This window comes from Palaemon carinicauda, chromosome 38 (assembly GCF_036898095.1).
Source record: "Palaemon carinicauda isolate YSFRI2023 chromosome 38, ASM3689809v2, whole genome shotgun sequence".
In the NCBI taxonomy this organism is placed as follows: Eukaryota; Metazoa; Arthropoda; class Malacostraca; order Decapoda; family Palaemonidae; genus Palaemon; species Palaemon carinicauda.
Genome location: NC_090762.1, coordinates 64958152 through 64970747, shown reverse-complemented (window position 1 = coordinate 64970747; position 12596 = coordinate 64958152). Strand labels below are relative to the sequence as shown.

General features: G+C 40.7%; 1 protein-coding gene across 1 annotated transcript in view; it reads right to left on the bottom strand.

Annotated features, from left to right (window-relative positions):
• The window catches only part of mus81 (mus81 structure-specific endonuclease subunit), a 266143-nt gene that overhangs the window by 31198 nt on the left and 222349 nt on the right, over positions 1-12596 (bottom strand). Inside the window, exon 13 of the mRNA XM_068362324.1 lies at positions 9152-9290. Within this exon, the coding sequence (XP_068218425.1) occupies positions 9152-9290 (139 nt within the window). The remainder of the gene's footprint in view (positions 1-9151; positions 9291-12596) is intronic.

The following is a 12596-nucleotide window of genomic DNA, read 5'->3' as shown; positions in this document are numbered from 1 at the left end:
ATGTTCCAGCTTTGTACTCTTCATGTTTTCCTCACTCCTAGATTCTTTTTTGTTGCATTCTGCTTACTTGCTATTCCTTCTTTGACCTTAGGTACCTTTGGTATTGTTATAAAGTTCCGGAGAACGTAAAAAAGAAACTTACAAATGAATCATAAGTAAACAACCGCACGAGCATCATAGCTCTCAGATGTCTTTGGAGTCACTAGCTCCAACGTTCGTCTGAGTGCTACTCTCGTAGTTCCTATTCTCTCCCAATATCTTCCAACTTCGACAGACATACAAGATTTAAAAATATAATTGAAAAAAAATCTCTTTATACTGTTAATACAAAAATAAACACGCAAAGACGCTCCTGTCAAAGTCATTCATGCAGACACCACAGTTAGGATGAAATCATCATTTAAACACTGCTTTATCTTCATTATTTGTAAAAAAAAAAATAATTGGCTGAAACTTCTGGAGAGCATGTACGTATGTACAGTAGAAACAATAACTTGATTTTTTATTTTTTCAAATTGTTATATTATCCACCATAGCGGATGGTCCCCTTAGAGGATTCAGGTTTGTATAGTTATGAAGAATAAACATTACTGTACTATAAAACTTTTTTATTTCTTCCTAAACAAATACAAATTATCGTTCTTTGGTCCTATAAAGGAGCAAAATTGATGACTCCTGTCAACCTCTTAACTTCCTGAGTAAGAAGATATTGCAGGTTTTAGGGGAGGTTCCTATCAGGAGACTGATATATGTTTGTAGAAAAATCTGTATCCGTACAGATGTGTACTCTGAATGTATGGTCATTATGGGAAATTGGGTTGCATACATTCCATCCATCCATCTTTCATCTGAAAGGATGGGGTAGATACAAAATTTGTTTGTAAAATAAAGGAAATTTAGTCATAAAGCTTGCCTGCAGCTAGCTTCCAGACCACCATATAACGGAACAACTGCTTTACCCTAATATGGGAGGGGGGAAAAAGAAGAGAATGGTTAGACATTCTTACATCTTTCCAGACGTATGTCACAACCACTATCTTAGACGAGATGCTTCTTGTCTCCTGAGAAAGATCACAATATGACTTGTTGGGTAGCTACCGCAGGACCAAGGATAAGTTTATCCATGGAATTGTGGGTAAACTCACGTAAGTATAGAAATACCTTGACATAAGAGCGCTCTAACATGCGAGCATTCCAAAATACAAAATTTTGCATTGAGCTACGAGCAGGCTTACAGATGCTAACATTAGGTGGCCGAGCACTTGGGAGTGCTCTAAGCTCGCATCATTCGTTCATTTCACATGATCATCGACTTCAATATACATCTCCCGTGTTGTCTTTGCATCATTTACATGATTTTAAGTGTATATTTGTGAGCATCCTTCAAAAGTGATGGGTTTAAAAAAAATAAATACAAATAAAGAAAAAAAATACAAATAAAGAAATAGTAAAAAAGTAAATAAGAAAAAAGTTAAAAAAATCAAGCATAGTTCAGTTAAGTTAATTTCAAGTTTAAGTGTTAAGCCATGTGTAAGGAACAGTGAATACGGTACCGTCCAAGTCTTTTCCTTCCATTCTTCCCTCCCTCCTCCTCCACATACACCAGCATTAGCCGCTATTGTCTGTCTCGAAGGTATAAACTCCATAATAAAACCATATTTTATTGTACACAATAATCATATAATTTTTTTAGGGGTATGTAAAGCATGTTTATACTGTACAGTATAGCAATTAAAAAACAATTTCTATTATTATCAGAGGGCTGGAACGGATTAAATTTTTTTCAGTTATTTTATAAGGGAAAAATTGAACTGAGATACGAGCAAATTGACATATGCGCTCGGATCAGGAACAAATTATACTCGCATGTCGAGGTATTACTGTAGTGGGTAACTAGGTCATTAGTAGTACCAGACTCCTATCAGGACTAGCACCACTGACAGTCTTTTCTTGTGCACTCAAAACAGAATGGTCCTTCTGTACTTTCATTGGATCAGCACATCTGAAGTTGTAAGAGTTGAGAAAAGTTCTTGTATATATTTTTCATACCCGTTTGGTACAGGGGTGAAGTCTCTGTTGGTCTGCAAGGGTACCTTTTTTCCCTGAGAAGGAAATTTAGGTCAAAACATTGTAGAGGAGGGAGTCGCCTTGAACCCCTGTTGTAAAGAAGAGATGGAGAAGGCCTTGAAATTGGAGCTTGCAGGGCTACATACTGGCTCTTGGGGACAGTCTGGATCAATGGAAAGGAAAGCTATCCCCTGTTTTATAATGAATTATGGCATAAAGAATGTCACGCGGTATTCTCATTGCATTACTCAGGCCGAAACTTGTGAGTAGTCTTGGGGTCAGAAGGTATCTGATACCTGGTGAAGGTTTCAGCAGGGTATATTTGAGAGACCTGAGGACTTGAGTAACATCCCAAAGGGGGCTCGAGTTCTTGGTGAGGGAAGACCAGTCGAAGCTACTTCCGAGTCCAGATTGATCCTTTGAAGGGAGAAGGGTCCCAGCTCTTCCATCTGTGACCTGGCTAATGGCTGAGTAAGCCTTTAACCACAGACTGAGAGGAGCTCCCTCAATGAAAGAAGATGAAGGGAACTGCAATGCACTACAGAGGCTTTGACTAGAGCAGTATTCCTTCAGTGCTACCAGTATAAGATGAGTAGTTCTACCGGTACTTTGAGGAGAATTATCAGCAAAAATCCTGGTAACATCTGGGAGATATCAAGCTAACCTTAAACTGATATCATCCAGACTGCCTAGTGACTGATAAACCAAGTAATGCGTGGAAAGTTCAGAAGTAACCAGTGTATTGGAATGTATGCCGAAATCTGTCGACATTCCTTGGACTGGAGAGCTGTTTATTGGAAAATGTTCTAGAGCTGGAGAATCCTAGATCCTAGATCAAGCAAGAGGTGAACAAATCCTTCAATGGCGATTTCCAAAATACAGGTACTAGTCTGTGGCCCAGGTGATTCAGCTTGTCTCCTAAAACATTCCTCTGGTTTGGAATGGCTCTCACAAAAAGCTCTATCATGTTTTCACCTAGCCCAATTGCAAAGGGTCTGTGAAACTACCTGAATGCTTACTTTATTTTTGTTTTTTTCCTCACCAAGTCATTTAACCCTGTTGGAGGCTTTTGGTTTTTAGCATCCTGCTTTCTCAACTAGGGTTGTAGTTTTAGCTAGTAATAATAATACCAGTTGACTTGTCAAACCCTGTTGGGAAGTCAAGTGTTACCACTAGCATTGCTTGGAATGCTAATAGATTGTAGAATAGATTTTTACTTCTGTGAACCACAACTCTGAGGTGTTCAGGCATTTCAGGTGTGCCTAACCCTCCTTTGGTTCATCTGTGACCAGCAGGACTGCTGGAGGTGGGACTCAAGTGGAACTCCCAAAGAGAGGATATTGTCAATGAAGCACAAGTATCATGTGTTTCCAATTTCACTGAAACCAAAGGCAGACAAATCGTTGGCTGCTTACCAGGGATGCTTTAAAAAATCCTGGCATAATTGCCAATGTAGAAGCCTGTGTAGACTGAGTTATCTAGTGGAGAGAAAAGTCTCAGGTGTTGCCACCATCAAGCCGGAAGTTCTTTGTAATGTAGAAGCGACTGCATTACTTGGGGATGTTTGCCTATACAAATGTTCAATATGCTATCAGCATAATTTGGTCCTTCATCTTTTGTCTGGCTATGCGACTAGGTTACCAACAGGACACTATTCTCATATCATGGAAAAGAATAATTCAACCATCTCGGTCCTGGAGCATTGCTCCCTGGAGGAAGAGAGTTGAAGTCGAATGTTGAGAAATCCCAGAGATGAATCTCGATCATTAGGCACAAGAAAAAGTGGGCTTGATTGCGGGGGTGATACAGTCCGAAGCTCTGGCTTTAAACTGGTAACTAAATCCCTGATTTATTGGTTGACTTGGAGTTTTCTGGCATCCTGACATCTATGGTCATTGATGCCGATATCATTTGTTATAAATATAAAATAAAGGAAATTCAATTTAAAACAATAAAAGCAAAGATGTCCTAATAAAAGTTAAATAGCTTTCAGAAGACCTGCACCTGGAATATATCTAAAATTCCCCCTAGCATAGTATGACACTTCATGTCTAAGAATCTTGGCAAGAATAAACCTGCCATCCTCACAGCTTGAGATAGGTTAGTACTAACCCTTTTAGTGAGGGATGAAGGTTGAATAACAGTGGGCAATGCCTTATTGTTAATATATAGCGGCAAAGCTTCAAGAGGCAATATTCTTGTCTTATCATGCAGAACTTTATCAAAAGGGGGTGAATTTATTTTTCAATAATTACTTGCAGTAATAGCTGTCTCCTGATTTCAGAGTCTTTTCATAGCTTGTTGATTTATTCAATAGTCTTACATGTTCCATACTGGATTTATTGAGGTGGCTTCTTCTGACTTATAGAGCTAGCAGATCCTATCAGATTTAAGATTAGAGTTGCAGTTCAAGCAGCTTGCCTCTAGTGTATACTCTCCATGGTAAAGATTGGAGCAAGTACTATACATTTTTTCATTCTTGAAAACTTTAGAAGGATGCCCTAATCTAAAGCAATTAAAACATTGCAGTGGCTTCTGCTTAAAAGGTCAAACTTTAATCGTTCATTTTCTAAGTCAATGTGGAAAGGCACATCAGAATCCTGTAAAGTAAGGATACTCATTGATGTTTGAGGGATTTTTATGCACTTTCCATAGAGTTAAAGGACACATGGCCAGTATCTCCTCCATAAGCTCACAGAAATCTTTATTGAAAATTATTCCTCTTCCATAACTGAAGGTTAGATGGAGATCTGTCTTTAAATTGGGTAATAAAACAGGTTGTGTGTTTAAGAATATAAGAAAATATCATATGTTGGAGAGGAAATTTGCATTTTTCACTATCGGCACAGCAAGAGTTTATTTCCCAGATGTCCACTCCATACCCCATCCGTGGAATAGCACCAAAACACATATAGAGGCACAGGTGTAAGCTAAACCTGCCTGTTATAACTTAAGACCAAAAAAATATGGAATCATCTTCCCCATACCTATAATGAGGGATTAAAACCCTGAGATCAAGCAAGGAGATACAACTTCCTCTCGAAGCAAAGGATGAGTGTCTAGATAAGAAAACTGTATCCTTCAAGTTCACTAAGCACAAGAAGTCTTCTTCCTTGCGGCTTACTGACAGTGCCTGCTGTCTTCATCTTGAACAGAGCCAATGAATTGGAAGAATGGTCACCGGGCCCCATTCGAGTTCGTGCTCATTCTTTTCCTTCATGTTCCTTCGGGACTTAAAGACCCACTGAAAGATGGCTTCTGTATTAGGAAGGTCCTTGCCTTCTGCCTTAGAGGACTAACTCTGGATATTAATGCATCTCAGGATTGTTGAATTCCAGGTGGAGGAGAAGAATAAGAATGGGCCAAAACCAGAGGTTGAAACGGAAGCTACTTCCATTGCAGCAGACTCCAGGCTTAAGAACGATGTGCTCCTTCCCAGAGTCTTCCATCTAGTTCCCGTTGTCAGCCCTGCAATTGCTGAATCCATGGACAGTGGAGATCTACCTCCTCTGCTAGTATAATAGGATAATGGAAGAGCAGCGCCCTACATCACAGCGGGCTCTGTAACAGCAGGACCAGAAAGTTTTGATACTTCTTCCTAGGGGAGATATCTGGCATGAATTCATCCTGGAACAAGATGGTATGCACCATTTTTCACGCTCCTGAAGAGAGAGAAGTAGAAGGTCCAAGAAGGGTGGGGCCCTTCATTCCTAATGGCAGTGCGAATGCTCATACCTGGAACCAATATGTCTACTTCGATTCGGTATGTATCATATCTCACAAATGAAGCTAAAACATACAAGGATCCCTTCCCTGTTCTTCCCATGGGGAGATAAATAGGAGTTAAAAGTACAAGACTGCTATCGACTGGTCTTTCTAGACTTGTTCAATATCTTTTCTCTAGAAGCTTCCCCAATGAATTCTTCCTTCCCTTAGGACACTCACTCGCTCGCCGGTCCGTGAATGAAATGAGGTGATACCTTGAAGAGGAAGATGGGACAAACAAGTATTGATTGGTCTCCTAAGGAGACTGAACTGATTCTGACTTTCATGCTCACAGATGCTAAAGACAGTGTGTAGCAATGTCACACTAATGACTGTCCTTGGATGGAGAGGAGCCTTGCCAACAACCGTGCGAGCAAGATGTGGCATCTCGGTGCTTGTATGAGTGCTTAGCTCAGGCCTGAGAAATCCCCTGTTCCAATCCCTATTGCACAAATGAGTTGAAAGACCTTACCATTTAGGAAAATCTCGGGTCATGTCTTGGACCAGTCTCCAAGTGTGGGAAGATCTAGCCTCAGAACATCTTAAGCATTGAAAAATCTCTTTGCTGGGAAGGAACAGATAACAAGTGATGGGTATAGTAGTGCCCTGGTGACTCAAAAGTACCACTCATCCGAAGAATGAGTGAAGTTCAGATCCTGTTGTTCCCGATCGTGGCTTGCAGCTAATCCCATGAGAAAAGATGATTGTGGAGACCTAAACATGAGGAGACCTGTCTCGCAGGAAGAGAGCACAATCGGAATGTTCCCAAGAAGACAAAACACAGAGGGAAAGATATCTATGGAAACTTAGAGCTTGTGAAAGGAAGATCTCATATACCATACAATTGATGAGAATGATCAAGGCTCCTCTACTACTGGCACTGTAAATGGGAAAAGCCGAAACGAAGCAAATGCTGAAAGTTCTATGACAAAAAAGTCACAGAAGACCAGAAGCGAGGGTTCTTAATGTGAGACGTCTGAATACCAATCACATAGTAACTGGTCATACTGAGACTACTAAAACGGTGACGAAGCACTTGGAGAACGATGGTAATCTGGAAAATAACACATGATCCTTTGTGTATGGCGACAGTGTGCATTGAAGATTACAAACATGGACAACGGCCACATGGAGAGTGGTCTCCTCAAGGGGAATGATAACATTGATCCAAACTTTCTCGTCCACCCAGTGCAATAGACTTCATTAATGGACCATCCAAATGATCAGGAGAAGGCAGGGAACGAGGGTGGCTACCAGAGTCTCAGCAGAACTTGTGCGCAGTCCAGTACGAGATTGACCATTGGTGGCAGGCGAGTGAACGCTTATAAGTATTTTTGGGGAAGGAAGTGTTCCTGATAAGTAACCTCGCGCCTTACATACAAGGCAAGAACATGCTAGGATAGTCTTCCCGAGCAGATATGTTCCCCAACTTCCATGCATATGTGAGGAGAAATCAGTCAAGGGAGGTTTTCAGCTGAGGAAGAGACTTGATCCGAAAACTCTTCTAACCATCACCTCAGGCAGATCTCTTTGCAGCAGCTATTGTTGTTGGTACCACTGAATATTTCCCAGGAATATCCTGAGCAGGAAAGAGATGCCAATGTTCTGACCAGCAGTGCTTGTGCTTGCATTAGACCTAGCATAAGTAACAGGAGAGTTAGCTCCTGTGCCTCATACCTTCTCAGAGGGTTGGTTCTAGTACTACTGCTCCTCACCTGAAACCATGCAGAGGAATCGGGCAATTTTTTGTGAGACTTGGCCTGATCAGTCTTCCTTTGCTTTGGTGACTTCTTCCTTCTCTTCTGTGCAAAGAATCGGCAACAGGCTAGGAAGAGATACAGGAACAGTCAAAGTAAAAGCAGTGCGTAACGATTGTTCTTGCAGAATGGGATAGTTTTTGGCAGACCTTGCTACTTCTCCATAGAGAGAGTGTCCAGAAAAAAAAAAGCCAGGCTCCCTTCATCTTAACCATCTAACCACAATTATACAATTAATTGTGCATGCCGGTTTTTTCCCGCTAAAGGACACCTCTCAGCACTTACTCCTCCCGATGTGAAAACAAGCTTTAGTAATAGGTGTGTGAACACCTATACTGAGTATTCGGACACCTCCCCGAGTCGAGTTCACCGAAGATGCTTACCAAGGGGATATAAATGATTAGTTGGACTTTCTAGGCTTTTTCACTAACATCATGATATTCCTCTAGAAGTTGCAACAAAGATGGGATAGGCGAAGGAAAAGGTTGAAGTTTGTCTTCTATAGTAGTCGTGCGAGATGAAAACAATGCCTTCACAGGAAAAGAGCCACAGTAATTCTTATTTGCTAAAGGGGCTAACAACTGCATTGTAATAGTTCAGTAGCTGCTTTCCTCTTGGTAATGGAAAAAGAGACTTTAGCTATGGCAAACAGTTCTAGAAGAAGGGCACCCTAAAATCAAATCATTGTTCTCGTTTTTTAAAGTGCCATTGCCTCTGTACCATGGTCTTCCACTGTCTTGGGGTAGAGTTCTCTTGCTTCAAGGTACAATCGGGCACACTTATTGTATCTTATTTTTCTTTCCCTTTTTTTTCTAGTTTACATATGAAAGCTCCATGTTCTTAAAATATTTTATTTTAATTGTTCATTACTTCTCTTATAGTGTATTTAATTCCTTTCCTTACTATGGTATTTTTCCCTGTTGGAGCCCTTGGGTTTATAGCATCCAGCTTTTCCAACAAGGGTTGTAGCTTAGGTAGTAATAATAACAACAAAACAGCCAGGTCACACTTCCTTAGCACTTCTCTGGGGTAAGAGAGACCATGGAGGAAGGAAGAAAGGCGGTGCCCTCCATATGGCAGTACACCATTCCTCTTATGAAGCACCAACAATGTCTAAGATTAGGTTCATGCTGTCGTCATCATTGTTAGGATACACACACGAGGGATGAAACATCAACAGATATGATGCCCAACAGTAACAATTATGTTGGATAATGGCAGATATTACTGAAAATTGTTTCACAATTATAGTTGCTGTATCAGGAACCTGCATATCCTTTGCTTCTTCCAATATCCCTCAAACACAACTGTCTGCCAGAGCATTTATTCAAACTGAAAGAAAAAGTTAAAATATTAAAACGGCCAAGATAAGGATGTCAAGAAGAATGTACATCTGTACTATCTGCAGCCGACGTCAAAGTGTCTGTTCCTCCACCCCAGCTAATAACAACTACCTTTTTAAAGTATAAACACCACTTCCAGCTTCACTGAAGTCATGCTTTGTATTATGTGTAGGAACAAATATCAGTTTTATAAAGAAAAATCAGCATTTGTAAACTTGCCTGATATCTACTTTGCAAACATCGAGTCATAATTGTTAAAAATGCTGCACTCTCAATCTGATCCTTTGTAATTTTCACAGTAAAACCATCCACCACTTGTGTGTTGGTAACCGCTTGCAAACAGGTAGCTTCAGGGAGACTGAAAAAAATAATCTTATCATTATCAGTAATAATGGACACTGACAAAGTAATGCTTTGGATCAACACTAAATGCAAATAATTTAACTAAACAATAGAGCAAAGATTAACATCAACCTAAAATTAGAATAAACACTTCACAATATTATACATTTTTTTTCTAAAAAAAAAAAAAACCTATTAGCACATCAGACTGGAGAAGAAAAGTAATCTCACTGCATGTATCTATCAATGACCTTTTGAATTTCAGGAAAAATTTTGTACTCAAGGCGTGATACTCTGGGATGGGAGAGGGGCTCTCCTTTAGAGTATTGGTATTTCACAAATGTCAGTCAATCTAGCCCCCTTGGAAGCTCTGCATTACCAACCACATACCCCTTGGGAATTTTACTAGTAATTACCCTATGTGTCTGTATATAAGACATATAAATCCTAAAATTCCCCCAAAATATTATCATTTTAAACTATTCTAAAACTAAATCCTTGAATTATAAATGAAGTTTAACAGTAGGATAGTCTAAACCTCTGTACAAAAAACGGATTTTGAACAAAGTGAAAAATCTATTTTTGGGCGACTGCCATGTCGTCCTGATGGTAGGTTCCTTTAGATAGCTTTCTAAGGGATATTTGCTACAGTGATACTCCCAGAGAATTAAACCGAAGGTCTCCAGGATTCCAACTCCTGGCGCGAGTATCCAGTAAAGGATATCGCATAAAATCAGGGGACGTATACTAGATACGACACATAGCAGTCTTCACCCCGAATAGATTTAACTCTTTGATGTAAGGGGGAAGAGTGCAAAAGAAGGGGGAGCCGTTCTAGGTACCCGGTGGACCTCCATCCCTACTACTACCGCGACGCCATTCCTTTTCTTGTCGTTAAGCAGAAATGGCCACAGATAAAGTAATTTTGGGAGGGGTCAGCAAAAGGGTGGGTCCATCAGGACGACATGGCACTCGCACCCAAAAATAGATTTTTCACTTTGTTCAAAATCCGTTTTTTGGGCTCGGGCCATGTCGTCCTGATGGAAGCATACCAGAGAATTATCTTGAAATTACTATTATCTGTGGGTTTGTGTATGTGCCTTCCACCTTGAATAGATTTCCTTATTTGGTCTACTAGACCTGTATGTGAAATTCAAGAGATGTCATTTCCACTAAGCCTGGAGCTGGTTTAATGCTTCCTGCCCTCAGCAATGAAAATGTCGACATCGACGATAAGGATTCAAGGTTTGTATCTCCGTAGGAACAAAAAGGAAAAACTTTGGAGCTTACCTTTATTACTTACCATGAAAATGTAAGATTTGTTCCATGGGAAATCTTTGTCTTAATTTCAAGTTATAAGCCCTTTACGGGGATTAAATAAAACTCTAGCATACTTTATTGGTCTGTAACTGAGGCAGCAGTAATATTACGCAAATACGTTTTAGTATTTTTATTTTGCAACTAATTTATCAAATGTAGTTACAATAGAGTATGAATCTGATCCAGCATTACAACACATCAAGGTCCATATTTTCTTGTGCAGAAAAAATATATATAATATCATTACCGGAATAATGCCACTCAATAGAGATGTGAAACCAAATCCATCTGATATGTTCAGTTGTTCGGAAATGCATAAACACTGTGACGCAAACGTTCACTCGGCACTGGTGTTATTGGTCAGATATGCACCTATATGGAACAGTATGTTAACCATCGCTGTGATCAGCTCTAGAGGGTAGGTATACCCATGCACCCGATGCACTGTAAAGTCCCAAAACAGTCCACTGTTCATCGCAGCATTAGACGACAGGTTTTACGACACTACCCGCCACCACCACAAAATGTTTTATTTCATATAATTGCTTCGTGTAATGTTTATAGAAGATCCTGGATGATCTCCACCCAGTGTATGACCGGAGTTTTTCAAAGTCCATATGTAGAAAGAAGTCCAACGAAGAAGCAACTTTTCTCGGATCGTGACCTGCGGGTGTACTGTCAGGATCCGCTCTGCGAATAAAGTAGGTAAGCTTTGCTCTCAGTTGTCTTAAAGATAGGTTTGATCCTCATGTTTCGCCTCTGAAGAGCTGTCCTCCCTTGAAGTCTGAATTTCTTCAAAGATAGACCTTAAGACACTCTACTGGGCAGAGAGAGGCATCTTCCTTCAGTGAGCAGATTCTCCAAGGACCCCACCTCTTAATGGGTAGCTCGTTCTTCGCAAGAAAGGCAGGATCAGGAAAAAGGTTCAGTTCTCCCGAGTCTAGGAACTGAATATGGCCTTCGTTTCTGGATAAGGCCACTATTTCACTAACTCTAGCCCCTGAGGCTATTGCGAACAGAAAAATTACTTTCTGTGTTAAATCCTTTAGAATACAATCCTCATTGTTTAGGTTCGAAGCATAGTGCAAGACTTTGTCCAAAGACCACGTGATAGTCTTTGGTGGGGTTGCTGGCTTGAGTCTAGTGCATGCTTTTGGGATCTTATTAAATATTTCACTAGAGAGGTCCACTTCAAAAGCGTACAGAAGTGGTCTAGCCAGGGCCGATTTACACGAGGTAATTGTAGTAGAGGCCAGGCCTTGTTTGTGTAGGTATATGAATAATGCGAGACAGAAATCTATCGATATCTCTGTCGGTTTTCTTGTTTTCACAAAGGAAATCCATTTCTTCCATGACGATTCATATTGTTTCCTAGTCGAACTTGACTTGTACTCTTCGATGAAGTCAACTTTATCCTTTGAGATTCCAAACTTTTTGTTCGCAGCTAGGGCAAGAAAATAATGAGATGTAGGTCGTTGGTTCTCGAGGATGAAGCGTAGACAGTCGACTTCTGGACCAGTTGAGATAGTACTGGGTCCGGCTGAGGAATCAGCTTCAGTTTCAGCTCTAGGACTAGAGGGAACCAATTGCTTTTGGGCCACCTGGGGGCCAGTACTGCTGCTGTACCTCTGAGGGATCTTAGCTTGTTGAGGACTCTTAGCAAGAGATTGGTTGGTAGGAACAGGTAAATGCAATTCCACCTGTTCCAGTTGAGTGACATGGCATCCGTCGCCTCTGCTTGAGGGTCCATATAAGGGGCTACGTAACAAGGTAGTTTCTTCTTGTCGCTCGTTGCGAAGAGGTCAATCTGCAGTTCCAGGACTTTTTCCGAGATGAAGGAGAATGAGTCTGCGTCTAGGGACCATTCTGTCTCTATGGGCTTTCGCCTGGGTAGAGCGTCTGCCGTCACATTGCGGAACCCTATAGATGCCATCCCCTCCTCCTTGCCAGGTAGAAGATGGCTAATATCACATGGTTGATGAGGGGCAATCTCGAGCCTTTT